Below are 19769 nucleotides of genomic sequence, written 5' to 3'. Positions count from 1 at the left end.
CCTTAATAAGATATAAAGTTTGATCAGTAGAAATACAACTGCTTGCACTAACTATCGAGATCAAGACTTGTTCTCTTGTCTTCTTCCCCTTTCTATTGTAGGAAAGGACTCCTGAATTCCAATGATGCTATGCTATCTAATCTAACACTACCGGAGCCCATATTTCGGTGTCATTAAAGTGCACCAATTTCTCTCGTTAGAGTACAAATAAGATGTTCTTCGTCCCATTTTATGGCCAAGTTATACTTTGATTTAGACTATCATTTTACAAAGTATTTTCAAGGTATTAACTTCACACGTACTAGGAAGCACTTGTAAATCTCTCGCAATCGATTGACTAGGTTGCTATAGTGGGGTAGGCGTTTCCGAAGCTACGAAGTTCCCGATCTGCTTTTGTGTGAAAATTGCCGTCCAAGCCTAATCCAATAATGATTAGCCATGTAGCTAAATTAACCTTGAAAACTAATAAAACTAATTTCGAGCCAGGCTCAAATCGAACTTGTCTCACTTGTACCTGCATGTTTGTTGTCCAATTCAGGTCCTAAATTGGATAGTGCTTGAGGCCCGGCATGCCTGTTGCTATATTTACCTTTTCCTCTAAGAAAACTAAAGTTTTATTTGTTATAGTGGTTAGACACATAATCTATTTACCTTTTTTTCCTCTTGTGAAATTTAATTTCTAACGTCAAGACGTTCCAAAAGAGAGCATGGCCTTGGGACACTAAGTGTAAGAATAAACTCAACCTCATTTAAAAATAAAACTCATCCTCATTTAAAAAAAGAATAAAGTTGTTCTGATTTTCTAGAAAGAGTTTCTAGAGATTAGCAACTCCATATGTTTTACATATATAGAATCAATCTAAGATATAGTAAATATTGAATGTCTAGATATGATAAGATATTAAATATATTTTTAAAATATATGTAAGATAAATAATGGATGCCTAGGTATGAAAAAATAGATAATATGAGATTAAATATATTTTTTTTAATGAGAAACGGATCTAACTTTACACAATAACTATTTAATTAACTCGATTAGATGGTGAAGATTGATTGAATCTATCATAGCTCCTATATTTTATAAAGTATATAAAAGGAAGAGAGGCTCATTTAGTTTAACAAAGAAAAAGCTAATCTTAGCTAATAAAAAAAGAAGGGAAAGAAAAAGACGGTTCTCTTTATACTAAAGTCGTACTAGGGCTTGCGAGCTCCACGGCCACCGCCCCCTCCCGCTTCTCACCAAGAAAAAGCTAGGGTTTTGCGCACGGAATCTCCTCTCGCCACCGCCGCCTTCCTCCCGTGCGCCGGCGATCTAGGTCCTCGGCCTCCCTCCTCCGATCCGGCCTTTTTTATCCCCGGATCTCGCCAAGATGGTGCGTCTCTCCCCCTCCCTCCCCTCTCCTCTCGATCCCCAAAGCTGGGATGTTGTTGGTGGCCGTTTCTGATTCTATGTTTGTGTTCTTGCGCAGCTTCCCCTCTCGCTCCTCAAGACCGCCCAGGGCCATCCCATGGTAACATTCCGGTGCCTGGCTTCGCCTTTCGTTCTTGTTATGTGATTATTGGTTTGGGTTCTGTGTTGGTTCTAATCGGTCACGGTTTTGGTCTCAACTTTTGTGATCTCAGCTCGTGGAACTGAAGAACGGGGAGACGTACAACGGGCATCTGGTCAATTGTGATACTTGGATGAACATCCACCTTCGGGAAGTTATTTGCACCTCAAAGGTGAAATTTTGTGCCCTCCGTATTCATGTTGTGATAGGTTTTAGTGAGCACAAAATTAGTTAAGTGTGTTGTTTTAGTTTCGGGAAATTAGTTTACCTGCCCCCCTTTCTAAAGATAGCATTCACGAAATTGCAATTGTAATATGAACAAACAGTCGTTGTAGAGTTGATTTCCGATTGATCTGTCCTATTAGTTTATCAATTTCCTTCTCTTATGGTTTATGATGGTTGGGATTGCAGGATGGTGACAAGTTTTGGAGGATGCCTGAGTGTTACATACGCGGGAACACCATCAAGTATCTTCGAGTTCCTGATGAGGTACAAGTTTCTGGCATAATTAATCTAGTTAGTCTCTGTTTTCAGTTTGCTTGGTTGGTTAGATTCTTGTGTTGTACTTTTCCTTCCTTGTCATTAGGTTGTGTATTTCCCTTCCGAAATAATTTTTTATCACTTGACAATAGTCTTTTAATCCTTGATTTGTTTTCTTTGTTGGTTAGGAATCTGATTGAGAAGGCTTAGTTTTCAGCATAAGAAATCCCTACTGTATTAATAAAGACATGGCCACATGAAGTACTTGACCTTATGTTGTCATGGAGGAGGTTATTCGAGTGAAATTTTATAGACTTGACAAGCTGAAACATTGATTATCTGAATGGTAGTAGCAAGTCAAGCACAATTTTATACAGAAATAATAAAGGAAGCTAACAATTTGCATCTCATTTCATTGATAAATAAGGCCAAAATGTGCTGTCTTTTAATTATTAGTTTACATGTGTCCAAAGAATCACTCCTTGTGCTTCAATAAAGTCATTTTGGTCTTTGACAGTCAAATTTTGATTTCACCACCAGTATGTATATAAAAATATTTATATTCACATCATGAGAATAATTTTTGCATCAGGTACCTTGTACTTCCATAAAACTATTTTCCAATTTTTAGTATATTATGAGTTATGATAGGGACTAGTGGTCAAACTAGCATCTTGGAGACCATGAGAAGCCAAAAAGGACTTCTATTTAGCTGAGTTGAGGGAGTATTTGGTGTATACATGAGTTCTATCTAGTCTTTGCATTGTGACCGAGTATCAAGTATTTTGAAAATGAATTAGACAAATGAGCTAGTTGTGCATTGTAATTGCTTCGGTTTAGATCATTGCTAAGTATAAAACCAAGTAAACTTCCTCTTGTGATAGTTCTTCTGACCAAACCTTTCTGCATGTGAAGCTACCTTTCCACCAGCAAAGCATAATGCGAATAATTTACTCAGATTATGGGTAAACACATATATCGCTAATACAGACATCGATAGTAGACACAAGTACATGCGTCTCCTTGGTCAAGCCAATACAGACGTTGACAGGCTCTTGTGTCCTATATTATTTCAATTTTGACAATAACGCTGATGACCATTGACCAGTAACCTGAGATGGAAATGAAAGAGCAACATGCTCATTTCCCCCCAGAACTGTAACAACAAGGCATTAATATGGATGATATCAACATAGTAAATCTCTCAAACTGGGTGTGATGAAATACGTTGTAGCATTGATTAAGCTTGTCTGAAATACTCGAATGATCAAGATCTGAGGTGAAACAGGGGTATGTGAAACTGCTTTTTGGATGTCTGATGTACTTAGAATGATGTTGTTGAAGGCATGAAGCTATATTCGTTGATAAAGCTCAGGCATTATTTAGCATGCATATGACAGGATTTTGGGTTTTCACAAATCCATTGAATCTGCAGAATAAGTTCCATATTGGTTTTGTTCAGCTTATTCAGTCACATCCTGTTTTATACTAAATTTCCCTTGTGTGCTTCCTTCACTGTCTAACTTTTATGGTTGACTCTAGAGTTCGAAACTTCAATTGCAGTGAAATGTGCGCAGCAGTTATCAGTTTCCTTTGCAGTACACTAGGGAATTTTAAATTTTGTATTTGTAATTCTTTTCTTTCCATGTCATTCTAGTTTGTGCCCTATTATTTGTTAACTTCAGCATGAAGATTCGTTAGCATTATTCTGTCATTCCAGTATGTGTTCTTAATTGAATGAGTTTATTTTCCACCTTCAGGTGATTGACAAGGTCCAGGAGGAAACTTCCAAGAGCCGATCAGGTATGAAGCAGTCAACCAATACTTTGATCACATATATACATGTTTGCTCTGATCATTAACTGTGTAATATTTTGAATTATACGCTATTAATTGTGATTTATGAACTTGTTATTACCCCATTTCATAATATTAGTTAACTTCGAACTGCATGCAGTCTCCAATAGACTTTTTGACTTGTCACCAATCATGGTATGTGAATGTAAAGTATAATATTTTGCAAGCATTTAGATGACTAGTGGTATCATTTTCATGTGGCCGATGCTGATGTTTTTAAGTGTATCAGTAGTTGAAGTAAATATAAATGTCTCACTGCACTGACTGTACTAGTTTCTTAAATTTGTTAAAGAGGTAGTAATTTCATTGCTTCCTTTACATCTATAAGTTGCTGATCTTATGTACTATAGATCTCAGTTTCAAAATTAAGCACAGTGAACACATATACGTTTACAGAACAATATTTTATCGAATATGTATAATTTTATTAGCAAACTGCTGGCACTAACTAGATCATACTAAAGATCCCATCTGTAAATGCACGGTGTCACAATGCATGTTTCTCACAGTTCACATGGTGTTGACATGGATAGTTGTGCTCGTTTTCCATTTTTTTCTTTCATGAAGGCACATGTACAATTGTTTATTTGTTGTTATTGGTTAACTAATATTCTATGAATTTATAAATATTGCAATATCTGTTCCTGGACGGTTTGACTCAATTCATTGGATAGCTGTTGGTAACCAATCCAGATTTGAATTGTTCATGCTGTTGTAAATGCAGATAGGAAGCCACCAGGTGTTGGCCGTGGAAGAGGAAGAGGAGATATTGGTGCTAAACCTGGAGGCCGGGGAATCGGGCGTGGCCAAGACGATGGGGGCAAAGGTGGTGGTGGCCGTGGAAGGGGTGGAGTTGGTGGTAAAGGTGGTAACAAAGGTATGTGTTTTCTTAACCACTTGACACATGTTTTTGGTTTCCTCGTATTTCAAGACTTAGCAATATGTTGCGCACTTATCCATATTTGCAGGTGGAGGCCGTGGCCGCGGCTGAAACTGGGCTTCACATGGGAGAACGCCGCTTTTTAAGGCTTGTAGCTGTTTTGCATAGGTTGCTTAGGACGTGAAGAATGAACTGTGGAGCTTGGGATTGGTTGGTTGTTTTTGTGGCATAAACCAAAATGGTTCGTGGAATATAAGCACTACGGCTACCAGCCAATTTGTTCATTTGCTAAGGGGCATCCAGATTAATGACTAATTGATGTTGCTCGGTATCAGATTTCTGTGCTGTTAGGTGCAGGGCTTACCTGCAAGTTGTATTAAGCGCTATTCGCATAGCCTATTCAAAGACCAGGTTTGGCTCAAAAACCGCAAAACACATTTCCCAACTATGCTCGTGCATACTTGAAGTAGCCACGTTAGTTGGCCGAGTTTGGGGTTATATATATATTTTGAGGTAAAGGGTGGCACTTTATTAATCAGAAACAGATAGTTCAGTACAAATTATGGTCCGGATGAACTCCGGGACCTTTGTTATACCACACAGCCTTGACACCCTGCACCGTCGATAGCTAGAACATGAGCCGTCCTATTACAAGATCTGATAACATGTGTAAATCTGAAAGAAGAAAAGACTCAAGCAATTGTTCTTATGTCGTGGATGATGGCACCAATGGCAGACCGGTCAGCAGCAGACGAGTTGATCCTTGAAATGAGGTTCAGACAGTCTGAAGCAACGATCAGGCTCAGATAACAAGCATCCCAAGTACTTTGGAGAGCACATCTAGTAGCTAAGGCTTCAGCCAATTCAGGGTTAGAGGTGTGATCAATGAAGATCGACTTTGCCAACATGACCACACCCAAATCATTACCAAGCATAAAGCTTGCACCTATACTGTTACTTTCTGAAAAAAAATGGCAGCATCAACATTGAGCATGGCCAAGCCTACCGGCGATGGACTCCAATTAGGAGCTGAACGAATGGATTCACACCTGGTGGGATACTTGGTAGAAAAATGCTGCAAAATCATATCAACGTAGATTTTAATCTTCCCTGCAACTCGACGGAGGGTGATGAGCTGGCTTGCCGTTTCGAACAGATTCCTGGCATCCCAGATGCGCCATATTGTAACAGCAAACACTGTAGCATCATTTGCCGTAGCTGAAGTCAGCCAATCCAAAGTCCATTGTCTGATTAATGAAGCTCTTAAGTTTCAGTCTGACAGCAAAGCATGCATTGATTTCTTTCCAAACATCTCTTGCAAACGGACACAATAACATGGTATGTTCAATTTGCTCAAATCGATTGCAGAAGTAGCATGCATAAGAGCCCGGGATGGAGCGATGTTGTAGCTGTGCACCTGACGGCAAACAGTCATGCGCAAGGAGCCAGAGAATGACCTTCATCTTGTTGCGGCACTGCACAGCCCATAACTTCTTCCATCCTATTTTAGAGATATTGTGACCTGAAGAAGCACCACTGACATTCCTGCTGCGGTCCGACCAGAATCTAGAGACCTGGACATAGTTATATGCTGACCTCACTGTAAAAATTCCAGTCTTCGTATGAGGCCAAGAGGCAAAATCTGGGCAATCTTCAGAGCTGATAGGAATCAATAGGATCTTCTCAGCATCTCTTTGCCCAAAGTAGGTACGAACTGTTTCCTCATCCCAGGTGTGTCCATCATCGGACATCAAAAAATCAACATGCTGGCCATCTGGCAATGGACTCACAGGGAAGACAGTATGGATAAGAGTGTTAGGTATCGACAGTATGGATAGGAGTGTTAGGTATCCAGTTGTCTGTACTGAGGGAAATACTTTTACCATTACCAATTCTCCAAAGGACCTCTGCACACAGCAAATCCCAACCATGTAGAATACTACGCCACGTATATGATGCAGCTCTAGGACATGTTGCACTCCAGAAGTCACAGTTATGAAAGTACCTTCCTTTCAAGACACGAGCCCACAATGAATCTAGATTCGTGAGTAGGCGCCAACCTTGCTTTGCTAACATTGCTTGATTGAAGAGCACTATATCACGAAAACACATGCCTCTTGAGCTTTTCAGTGTGGACATCCTATCCCAAGATCTCCGGTGCATTTTCTTCTTGCCTTCCTCAATTCCCCACCAAAAGTTTGAGATAGGTCTCCTCATCTTTTCACATATTGCTATTGGAATCTGAAAACAACATATTATATATGTTGGGATGGCCTGTGTCACAGACTTGAGTAACACTTCCTTGCCTGCCCAGGAGATAGGCCTATCGGACCAGCCATTAAGTCGTTTCCACAGTCTCCCGGTGAGGAAATTGAGAGCTAGTTGGAGAGCACCCCACCCAAGTTGGAATTCCCGGGTATGTAGCCTGAAGCGTCTTATCATGAACACCCAGCTTGGTCTTGACCCTTTCTTTCACTTGCTCATCGCAATGCTGCCAAAAATAAATAGATGATTTACTCATATTTATTTTATGTCCTGACCCATCACAATAAGTCTGCAATGTGGATTGGAGGGCATAGACACTTCTGTCATCACTACGGGCAAAGAACACGATGTCATCAGCAAATAACAGATGGTTAATTGGAGGATCATTTCTTCCATTGCTTATACCATGTAGAGTGCCATGTGATTCTTTTTGCTGCAACAGACACGACAAGCCTTCCGTGCATAGGAGAAATAAGTAAGGACTTATTGGGTCCCTTTGACGAATTCCTCGAGAGGGCACAAAGGGGGCTGATAGATCTCCATTTACCCGAACGGCATATCGAACTGAAGTAACACATCTCATCACAACAGTAACCCATTGTGGAGCAAAACCAAGTTTGAGCAAAACACCCTCAAGGTAGCACCATTCCACCCGATCATAAGCCTTCATCATATCAATTTTCAATGCAAAGTATGAGGTCTTCGATTTCTGCTTGTGGATGGACTTTATGCACTCATAGGCAATTAGTACATTGTCTGTGATTAATCTACCAGGGACAAATGCACTTTGTTGTTCAAAACAATGTCTAGCAAAAGAGTATTCAATTTGTTTGATATAACTTTGGAAGCAATTTTGTAGATAACATTGCATAGGCTAATTGGCCGGAAATTTGTAAGTGTTTCTAGATTATTCACCTTGGGAATAAGCACAATGGTGAAGTCACAAAAACCTTCGGGGATGGCCGAACCAGACAAGAAGCCATGAACTGCGGCACAAATATCGGTGTGAAGTAGCTCCCAGTGCTTTTGATAGAAAAGTGCCGGAAAGCTATCAGGGCGCCTTTGTAGGTCCCATTTGAAGTAGTGCTGCTTTGATCTCATCATCAGAGTAATCCTAACAAAGAGCAGCATTAGCTTCTGCATTCACTCGCACTGGGATGGCATCCAACACATCATCTAGAGACTCACAACTTCCAGAGCTAAACAAACATTCATAAAACTCGTAAGCCATAACTTTCAAGCCTTCATGATCATCACATATGCTCCCATTATCATGATGCAGGAGTTTTATCTTGTTTGTTCGGCGTCGTGCAAAGGCTCAGGCATGAAAAAAGGACGTATTCCGGTCACCCTGCCGGAGCCAATCACTATGAATGTTGCCCGGCCATAATTTCTTCTTGCTTAAACAATTCACACAGGTGACGTCCGTGTTTTTCTCCTGTTCATAAATAGTGCCGAGAGGGTCACGCCTACGAAAATAGGCAAGTTTAGGGTTATACTTGTGTCATCATGAGCAAGCAAAAATGCGAGCTTGAAGTCTGCTTACTTGCGTGAGAGCACACATAATTTTCCCTAAAAAAAAAAGAGCACAAAAATGAACATGTTGGGCGAAACATTGAGTGAACACATGACATAAGCAGAGAGGCCAATTGGTCATCTTAACTCTGAAGAGAGGCCAAGTGAACAGAAACTGGGTTGGATCTAGGTAAACTTTAACACAGGAGAGAAGGCGTTGCAGTCCAGAAAACAACTAGTGCTGCCTAAGCATGAGCGAATGAATCGGAAGTTGTTGCAGATGTCGGAGTCTTCAGAAAATCTGCAAAACAAAGCGCCGAGCGCCTTTGTCGGTGACATGGGAACCAGGGGTCCCCGAGTCCCGAGGACAGGACAGCAGAATGCCACGTGGCGCCTTCCCTCGGGGACCATCTCCTCGAGGCCCGAGAAAACCCAGTTCTGGGAGGGGTGCTCGGGGCTATGAACAGTGGCTCCTGAGTACCCGTAGTTCCCCGAGGACACGAGAGGTACAAGTTCTGGGAGAGGACGCTCGGGGCCATGAACAGTGGCCCCCGAGTACCCGAGTTCCCCGAAGACCTAAGAAGTACAAGTTCCGGGAGAGGGCGCTCGGGGCCATGAACAGTAGCCCCCGAGTACCCGAGTTCCCCGAGGACCCGAGAAGACACAGTTCCGAAAGAGGGCGCTCGGGGCCATGAACAGTGGCCCCCGAGCACCCGTAGTTCCCTGAGGACCCAAGAAGACCAGTTCCGGGAGAGGACGCTCGGGGCTATGAACAGTGGTCCCCGAGCACCCATAGTTCCTCGAGGACCTAAGAAGCCCCTTCCTGGTGGTCCCCATAAGAGCTCAACAGTGAGGTGTCAATCGGTGGAAGGCCCGATGCTGCATTTAAGAGGGAGTGTGGCCTGTCACTTCCAACCACTCCCCCCCCCACGCCTGTCGTACTGAGTACGCTAGCTCCTGCCACCGTCTGGCAGGGGCATTGGGTCATTTAATGCGACGGGTCCCATCGCACGTCACCCTGCGGGGCCCATGAAGGAAACGGCTTAGAGATGTCGTCGCTGGGCTCGAGGCATATCGCTGCCCCCCTGCTGTGTCAGACCAGCTCTGATCGAGCGGGCATGCGGAGTTGTTCGGCGGCTGCCCAATGGGGGCCCCCACTACACCGGCTAAAGGCATGCGTAATGGGCGACAAGACCGACCGAGGGCGCGTTTTCCACCCCCTATAATATCAAGCTGCAGCTCCATGATGGTTACTTTCCATTTATAGCTCGTGGAAAGTCGTGCCCTCCTTTCTGGACACGCCAAGCCTCCCCAGCAGTATAAGAGGGGGGTGCACTCCGAAGAAAAAGACAGGTCGAAGACAAGTCTCACAAGCTTTGACAGATCGAAAAAAAACAAGCTCAAGCACAAGTCTGAGAAGCCGAGCCGAGGTTCGCCAAGACCGAAGCTCTAGACTTAGACAGAAAACCTTATAACACAAGAGATCCACAGAGAGGTATTCCCAGAGCATTAATAGCATACACACAGGAGTAGAGTATTACGCTCCGTGCGGTCTGAACCTGTCTAAAATCCCTCGAGTATTTACTCCCACTAGCAGTAGATCATCCGTCCCGCTTACATCTCATATACTCGAAATAAATTCACGTACGAGGTAGATTCAGAATTATCGCCCCGGTCGAATCTCAAAGGGGATCCCCCAGAATCTCCGCTTGAGGAGTTCATCCTCCGACAGCCTTGGATATCTCTTCAAATCCTTATCTGCAGAGTTCACATAATAGAGTCCATACGAAAACTGGTTGCCAGAGAGTAGTAGTTCATACAGATCCATGAGCGATCAGACAAAGTAGCCCTTGGTATTTGAACCATTCCTGTGGAAGAGAAGTTTACTTCAGATGATTGCCATATCAAAGAGTCTTACGTCAAAAGAAACAAATCGTATCCAAAAGCCTAGGTAAAGCACACTAATATTTTGGCTAACCATCAATGATTCATAACAATTTTAATTGTGCTGTAGTGAAAAATATTACAATTTAAAAATAAAATTGTTACTTATACTGTAGAGTGTAGACTTTTTGTTATATAAGGTAAAGCACATGAATACTTTCCGATATATATTAAAAGAGGGAATGAAATTTAGCTGAAAATGCCTCTTGTATAACTAAGAGTAAGTGAGCACAAACCTACTTAAATATATTGTTCCATAACAAAATTAAGTCTATTATCTAAATTCTGTGCAGCAGAGACAATGAGCATAAACAAACCCAAATATATTGTTTCGAAGTATGTCTTCAGTTGGAAAAGGCATTGCAACCGAAGTTTCTGACATGCTCCACAAAGTATCACTTCTACTAGCGGTGGATCCATTGGGGGTTTGAGCCTCCCTACCCCTAGGAACACTTGACAACCCTCTAAGTCTCTTTACAATTTTTGGGCATAGAAGAGGAAGAAGAAGAGAAGAGGAGGAGGAGGAGGAAGAAGGAAAAAAAAAGAGGAGAGGAAAGAGGAGGAGGAAGAAATTGAACCCCTAAATCTTGATTCAAGATCCACCACTGACTTCTACCAATGATACCTAAACACAAGACATTAACAGCTAGTAATAAGAACATCTCGTGGACATTGCATCTCTTCTCGCCTTCAGAAAATCTACGTACCAAATTGCAGAGCATCTTGATACCTCCTCAAATCCTTGTCTGCATCGTCCACATAGTAGAGTTCATATGTAGTGCTGAAGCCACCAAGAAGTTCATATAGATCCATGAGCGACCAGATGAAGTAGCCCTTGATATTTGAACCATTCGTGGCGAGAGAATTTTACTTCAGGTTGTTGCCGTATTAAAGAATCTATCGACCAAAAAAAAAAAGAAAGTCGTGTCGGAAAGCCTAGATGCTATATCTACCGTCATTTATATCAGAATTTGGCAAACCATCAACAATTCCTAATGCTTCCAATTTTGCTGCTGTAAAAAAAATGTTAATTTTTTTTATTTTGTGAACATGCAAAAACTTTGTGCATCGGATTTCATAGAAGAAATGCGAAGAAGATCGAGTTCGGCTACACAACGCAAGGCCAAGTGGCTCCGCAGAAAGTTAAAAAGTGGTATCGAGCTTATGCTACTATTACATGTAAGAACAACTCATCTAAACGATCAAGCTGGTGGACAGATTAGGCTCAAGCTTCGACGTGCCAGCAGACTTCTAGGGCTCTGACACGTCTTTGATGGAAACGTGTTACTTATATTGCGGCAATTTTGTTATGGAAACTGAAGTGCCCTTACTTTTCCAATATTAAAAGAATAATGAAACTTAGATGAAAAAGGACCATACGCTTCATGAACAAAGTTTGTTATCTAAATTCTATGCAGTACACAAAAATGCACCCTGAGAAGACAAGGGAGATTTGTGTTGTTGATGATGAGTGATTGATGTAAGTATTGATTCGGTTTGCATAGCATGTTTCAATTGTGTTGATTATATTTATGGCTAACTGGGGGTGAAAACAGAGGATGGCGGAGAGACATGTTTCTTGGCTCATGATTTGTAGCTGTATGGATGTGACATGGCGGTCGACGGTAAGGTGGTGAAGGGCAAGTGGAGGCTTAGTGCCGACAGACCGTGGTAGGCCGGGTGGAGCCATGAGCGATTCGTATCACTCACATGGAGGGCGCAAGAAAACATGGTGGGAAGAGAAGGTGATGAAGATGGCGTTGACCAAGTCAAGGCGAAAATGTGATGGCAAGTCGAGAGGCAGCCCGGTGACGGGAGCGCGAAGGCTTGAAGGCGTCAAAGGTCATGGTAGAGGTCGGGCACGCGTCGACATCGAGGAGTCATGCTTGGAGAAGCATGCAAGGCGATTTTGCCAATTTTTCCTCAAAACCAGGGGCGGAATCGGAGGATGCGTGGCACCATCACAAAGCTTACTTGGAGACGAAGCAGAGTGGTGAAGGCGTTGGGTCCATCCGATGGACAATAAAATAATTGGACCATTTTGCCCTTCAGGGATAATATCTATGTATTAGTCTTTAGGGGCATATTAGGAATTGTCCATTTGCCTCTCTCCTCTCTCTCTTTCTCTCTCTCTCTCTCTCTCTCTCTCTCTCTCTCTCTCTCTCTCTATATATATATATATATATATATATGGTGACGTGGCGCAGAATAGCCTCGCGCTGTGCACTGGCCGACTGCGTGCACCCCAGCCGAGCCAGCCTACCTCCCGCGAGCTATAACAACCTAGCCAGCCAACCAGCTTGCGCCACGTCACCATATATTCCCACCCACCAGCAGATCCGAATCTTAAAAATGCAATATCTCTCTAACCAAAAATCCGATTTCCGATCCGTTTGAAGCATATTGTTGGAAAAATATGTTTAACAAAATGAGATCGACGAAGACTATGTTTTGACGAAGTTTTAGGATTGTAATAGAGTTATATAACATAGTTACAACATGATAGACACTCCAGTTACAACATTGTCAACACTACAGTTGTAACATGGTAGAGAAATCTATTTAAAAACATGCTGAAAATACAATTACAACACTCTATCTCTAGTTACAACATGGTGAACACTGCACTTACAACATGGTAAATGATTTAGTTACAACATGCATATAGTTATAACCTCTCTGTATGTAGTTGGAACTGATTGTTGCAATCACTCTGTCTGTAGTTACAACATGATGAACGCTACACTTACAACATGATAGACAATCTAGTTACAATATACATATAGTTATAATCTCTCCGTATGTAGTTACAACTAATAGTTGTAATCACTCTGTTTGTAGTTACAACATTATGAACACTGCACTTATAACATGGTACACAATCTACTTACAACATGCATATAGTTATAACCTCTATGTATGTAGTTGCAACTAATAGTTGCAATTACTCTGTCTGTAGTTACAACATGATGAACACTGCACTTATAACATGGTAGACAATCTAGTTACAACATGTGTAACCACTTTATGTCTGTAGTTGCAATCACTATATACTACATGTTGTAACTTGTCTATGCACGTAGTTGCAACTGGTTGCAATCGCTGCTCACGGGTGGGAACGTATTTAGTCATCCAGTGGGTCCGCGGGGTGGTGGGTGGTAGCACGTTCTGTTGTGAGAGGCTGGCGCGCGCGTCAGATGTTCGTTGGTTTGCTCGGTTGGGCGTACGTAAGGCCTGTGCGCAGCATGCATGCACGCTGTGCATAGGTACAGAATAGACATCCTCTGTGTGTGTGTGTGTGTGTGTGTGTGGGTGGGTGTGGGAGAGGGCTGGTGCAAAGTGAGCTCTGAGAGAAAAACCAGAGGACAACCAGAGCACGTCAACATCTCTCCAAGACCTATCTTATTTGGGATATTTTCTTAGACTTGGTTAGGATTTCAAGAGAGAGTAGTTAGAGTTCATAGCTCTAAACTTTATCTCATCAAGAGTGGGAGGATGAAAGGTGGCTTCCAAGCCATGTATCTATGAATCCTGCTAAGTTCATATTTCTATTCATCAGTTGCTTAGCAAACTCGTGATGCTTTTAATCTCTCTCCTGTTTATCTCTTGTTCTTGAAGTTTTAGTTAATTTTTCACTTCTTGCTTGTGACAGCAATTTCAAGTGATTTTGTTGGGTTAAAAGGTTGCTAGGACTTGTGTGAGAACATCTAGGGTGATCCCTTATAATCTCCCTCACACGAGCAACTTGAAGTCCTTTTTCTAAACATTTTCATCTCCACTTATTTTTGTCAAATCCACAAAATAGAGGTTGAAATCTTGATCTCTTTGAGGAGATCTTTTGCATAAAGACTTACAATGTTTGTGAGAAGTTGTGGCTAAAATTTTATTGGATTTGGACCACGTTTAGTTGGATTTGTTGTTTGGATCTTGTGTTTTGAGCTGCAATTTTTCAGTATTGCAACCAGTTCATAACTTTCGGATCCTATCCAGAACATCCATGAACAGTGTTTAGTTTGCAACCAGATCTTTTTTAGACCTTCCTGCTAGTCAGAGTTACTGTTCACCAGTATCGGTCGAAGTTATTATTCATCTTGTCGGAGTTACTGTTCAGCACTGGTCGGATGTACTATTCATCATTACTAATAGGAGTACTGTTCATCAGTACTGGTCGGAGAACTTTTGCTGTTCACTGTGAGCGCACTTTCATATTGTTAGATGTGTTTAATTCTTGTGGAGGGTTGGGTTCGAATTAGACATAGACCGTATTCCTTGATTAAGAATTTTTAAGAGCTCCCATTCACCCTCCTCTAGTCGTCGTTTTGATCCTTCACACCCAAATATATTTTTTCTTACATTGCATTCCCGGTCATCAGATTCTCTTTGGTGACTAGCCACATAATCCAGTTATTTATGAAAAGGCACATCGTGCTACAAGTATAAGTACACTATGATTAGTGTGTTCTTGAGTGTATATATATCATGTTATGTGGACCGACCATTCCGTGCTTTATGCAGTAGGGCATCAGTTTTATGATTGGCATATAACTTCTAATTACTTCTATACCTTCTAATCTGGTTTACTTCCATGACATTAAACAGTCATAATCCAGTTAAACAGTCAGAAACACTTACAACTAATGGTGATGCAAGACCACAAGTTAAAAGAAAGGGTGGGGGTAATACCTGACAGAATCCAGTAGGCTTCTAAGATGCTTGCTCACGAATTTCACCCTAGGGCCATCGTCAAATACCACATCTTGATTCACTGGATAACCTACAGTGAAGTTTCTGGTGACTCATGCTAAATGTGTTTTTAATTGATAACAAAATATGTTAGACGAATAGATGCATATGCACACTCTTGCAGCAATGAACGATACGTTAGGAAAAGAAAATAATAATATAGACACAAAGGGGGCACTAAAAAGATACACAAAGGTACCAAATCTACGAGCCTAATTATTGTCAGGAATGATTACAAAATTAACAAAATATGGGAGGATTGCCATAAGATTGCTTTAAATATTCTAGCACTCTTCCGAGACCATAACCTGGCACATAATACTGAGTAGCGCTATACGTTAGCACTATGCTATCATATATTTATGTAAGAATAAATTTGCTCGAAAGTTTCTCTTACTTGAGTGGTAGAATTATTCATAGTTGAAGAGAGAAATTATTGATTAAGCATGGTAAGATTATAGTCATGAGTTAAATTACACTATTAGAATGAAGAAGTTATATTTGATAGGAACATGTAAAAAATATGGAATCAAACTCTTTTAAAATGTAAGTAATTAATGTTACAGCATGTGCAGTAGAAGTCATTTATTAGCAGTAACTAATAATCGCTAACACACCAAATTGCGCACAATGTAATCACAGTTGGATTAGCATCCTTACGACTAAGAAACCCATTAGCATGTGCAGTCACAGGAGTTTCTTGAATGTTATTAGTAAAATATTTTATGAAATTGAAAGTACAAAGCATTGGCAGCCATGCTTGATTTAACTTTTAATGAGGCATCACATAGATAATTAATTATGTGGATCATGGTTTTATAGACCAGGGAAAAAGCAATCCAATGGACTTGTTGAAGTTTCCCTTCTAGTTGAAGAACTTTTTTCTAAAGTACCCATCTATCTGACCAGGAGCCCATTAAACATTAGTAATATATAGATTTTCTCTACACAACTATAGAGTAGTAATTAGGATAAGTAATGATCCTCGGGCATGGAAAAGGATCCTTTAGCGGGCCTTATTTAAGTCAGTGAAGTCCACGCATATCCTCCACTTGTCATTAGCCTTCTTCACCATAACAGGATTGACCAACCACTCAGGGTAAACAACTTCTCATATAAGGACTGCATTCAAAAGCTTGCTTATCTATTCCTGAATTGCTTCTCAATCACCGCTTGCAAAACGACGGAATTTTTGCCAAACATGTTTCGATCCAGAGCAAATAGTTAGCCTATCCTCGATTACCTCCCTAGGGATTCTAGGCATATCAGATGGTTGACATGCGAACACATCAGCATTCGTCCACAGAAAGATGACGAGCTCGAGTTTCTATTTAAGATCTAGCATGGAGCCTATCCGGGACACACTTAAATAGCTCTACTGGGTCTAATGAAATAATCTTGATGTCGTCATTGGGCTTAGGAGTTAGCTTAGGCCTAGAGTGCTTGGGTTGCTTCTGTACATAATTAACATCATACAATGACAACTGCTCAATCACCTCACGACTTTTTTATCGCACTTCAGACCCATAAGTTTTATCTCCGCACACTGTAATAACTCCCTTTGGCCTCGGCAACTTCACACACTGGTGCGCATAGTGGGCCAACTGAGAATAGCATTGTATGCCATCTCGAAATCTGCCACATTAAACATAATTTTCCTGAATGTTGTACTTGTTAGCTGATTTGGAGGTCTCTCCCTCCAAGCCAAGCTAAGGCATTTTCCCCCCTTTTGAGGGAAAGGCTCCACTCGAGTGCTTCTACCGTTGTAGTACAGTAGTCAACCATCTCGAATATCTCTTTGACATTTTTGAGGCGGATGTGCGGACATATCTTCAGTTAGTCTCCTATTTCGTACTCTTTATCGGAAAGCTCGAATTACCAAAGAGTTAGTGATTTTTGGGAATTGTACTCTTGATGTTACCAAATATCTTGATGAATTGCTACATAGTCCCCTCATTCTCCTGGAGAAGGCAATGCAAATCATCTTCATTTCCGAGGCACTCATAAGTGCCTTGAAAGTTGGCCAAAAAAGGCCACACAAGTGGCCTCATGAGCAGACCGATTCTGCAGGAAAATTAATTGACCATGAACAACGATACCCTTCAAGTGTCGTAGGAAGGCAATTGGCCATATCCTTATCATCTCCTCCAGTTGCTTGTAAGACAGTCTTATAAATCTAGAGGAATTCTAATGGATTTGAGCTTCCATCGTACTTCTCCATCGAGATGGGTCGAAATCTATCTAGCCAATGTACTGCTCAAAGATCTGGTGTGAAATCCTAACACCCAGTAAACACTGTAGTACTTCTTCGGTAGTCAAAGACATAACCCCAACCTTTAGGAATCGCATTGACTTGATTCCCGGAACTTGGCCTGGCTCTTTTGGGAGATCTATCTCAATTTTCCACCATATTGTGATGTTCATTGATCCCATGGCATAGATCTTGATCAAGGCGGTCTCTAGGAGGTGTTGCATAATGTAGTCATCGGTTATGGGCCTGCAACATTTTATAGGTTGGTCTAGCCTCTCTCCTCTGACCTAGGGAAACTAGATTGGAACTTTTTCAGCATGAGCTACCCGTCCGAATGATAGATCTTGTCGAGCTTCAGGATTTTGCCCATTGTTATACATCGATGATAATCCCAACAATGTCTTCCAACTATCTTGCCACTTTTGAAGTATTTAACCCTCCTTAAGGAATATTAAAGAGTAGAGTCCTCACACCATGCAGGTATTGAGCAATGCTGGAGGCAAACTTTCCATTTTTGCCTTGTCGAACCAACGAAGCAAACACTAAATGGTGAGACGAGATCTGGTGATCCCATCGATGTTGGTATCTATCTTGTACATGTGGCGGTGAGGGGAGTTTTGATGGACTTGACCCTCCTTGTGGAGCTCCGTCATTACTTTTACTTGCGATGAGGCTTTCATGTATGTTACTAACAGTCATCGGGTCACCCTGCTGGCTAACAAAGAGTGTATTGACAACGTAAGTTGACATGGTATCTTCGTCAAAGGATGCATCAAACTCCATGAAGCGAGGTTCATCCTTTAGAATCTTTTTCTCTATATTGGCAGTTACTTGATAGCAAGAGCTGCCAGAAGTTGAGGTCACAGTTGTGGTAAGGTTTTTCAAACTACTAGCCATACAATTATGTGAGTGATCATCTTGACCATTAAACACTAGGGCTTGACGATCGGATTTCACCATTGGTGATCGAGAAGCTTTTGTCAAATTGTTGGGCTTTACATAGATGTTGGGTCCGAAGTTTTAGAACCTGTCATCAGAGTAGCATGTTGCAGAAGACTTGATACACTTACTTGATGAAAATGTGTCTTGTCGTATTTCCATGGATAACACTAGCTGTCGATGATTGGTAAAATCGATTATACAAATACTTATTTAAAGTAGGAATATCTGGTCATCAACTGTGCGTATCGAAGAGAAGAACAAGATATTTTATATAGGGTGAGGCCTCCTTTATGATAATAGTTGTACATTCTGTTTTGCTTTGATTAATCTTAGAAAAAGCCAATTACAATACGGTGTGTCTAGATCTAATCCTAAGGATCTTGACGAATTCTCTCATATTCTAAATCCCGAAACCCATGTCAGATGAATCTAGTCGTGGCTCAAGTCTATTGTGGATCTTAATGGATTGTTTATGTTTCTATCCGACTAGATTTACTTCATATTACTTGTCCGACTTCTAGATTGTATGGGTCCCTCTCTTTTAGATGTACCCCCATCCTTATATAGTCAGGTAGGCTAGATGTACCGTACTCGAAGTCTTTAAATGTAATCTTCCTAAATTGTATTACTTCCGAATATCTGTTAGACCTTTTCTTAATCTAGGGATGGTTTTCATGTAGAACACAACGAACTGTTTGGAGTATCGGCACATGTCTTATTTGCTTCATGATGATTATGAAACCTACCATATTGGATGAAGGACGTGTATATGATGGTGGGAACTATCTTTAAGATATTCTGTGTTTATAGTAAATCCTTAATTGTTAGTTATTAAATTCCCATCAATGTTTAAACCTTAAAAATAACATAATATAAATATTTAAAATGACCGCATATAAGAAATTCAAGGCCTCGTGACGATACGAGAATAGGGGCAGCGGGACTTACCCTCCTTAGTTCTACTCGATGGGGGAAGAAATCCCCCAATTACACCCTCAGGGTAACCCCATCCCTAATAGGTGAATTACCCACCGGAGAACGGGGGACAATGCCTATTGATATCCCTAGCTTATTCCCAAATATAGTTGCACTAATAGTCTGTTTGGTAGAGATTTCTCTTATTCAAATTCTCTGAATTGAGTGATTCTATATGAGAAGTAAATCAGGAGAAACTATTTTTTCAGCTCTCAGATTTAGTTTTTTTTTTCCAGAGAATCACTCTTACAAATTTCCCTTGGAGAGCTAAAAACTAAAAAAACTGTTTGACAAATCTATCTCTGATTTCAATCGGATAGCTGCTTTAAAAACTCTGCCAAGCAGACATTAAGAATACCCTCCC

General features: G+C 41.1%; 2 protein-coding genes across 2 annotated transcripts; one reads left to right on the top strand and one right to left on the bottom strand.

The window, feature by feature from the left end:
• Positions 1-1186: 1186 nt before the first annotated feature.
• On the top strand, positions 1187-5218 carry LOC133909211 (probable U6 snRNA-associated Sm-like protein LSm4). Its single transcript, XM_062351545.1, has 7 exons — positions 1187-1376; positions 1473-1514; positions 1627-1725; positions 1965-2042; positions 3794-3836; positions 4615-4767; positions 4859-5218. Exons 1-7 carry the CDS (start codon positions 1374-1376, stop codon positions 4879-4881), a joined length of 441 nt encoding a protein of 146 aa, XP_062207529.1. The 5' UTR covers positions 1187-1373; the 3' UTR covers positions 4882-5218.
• A 757-nt stretch (positions 5219-5975) lies between these two features.
• Positions 5976-6656, bottom strand: LOC133930997 (uncharacterized). The gene has a single exon (XM_062377810.1). The coding sequence runs from the start codon at positions 6654-6656 to the stop codon at positions 5976-5978; it is 681 nt and encodes a 226-aa protein (XP_062233794.1).
• Positions 6657-19769: the final 13113 nt, after the last annotated feature.

The sequence above is a fragment of the Phragmites australis genome, chromosome 1 (assembly GCF_958298935.1).
Source record: "Phragmites australis chromosome 1, lpPhrAust1.1, whole genome shotgun sequence".
Classification (NCBI taxonomy): Eukaryota; Viridiplantae; Streptophyta; class Magnoliopsida; order Poales; family Poaceae; genus Phragmites; species Phragmites australis.
This window is presented reverse-complemented; position numbering and strand designations above follow the sequence as displayed.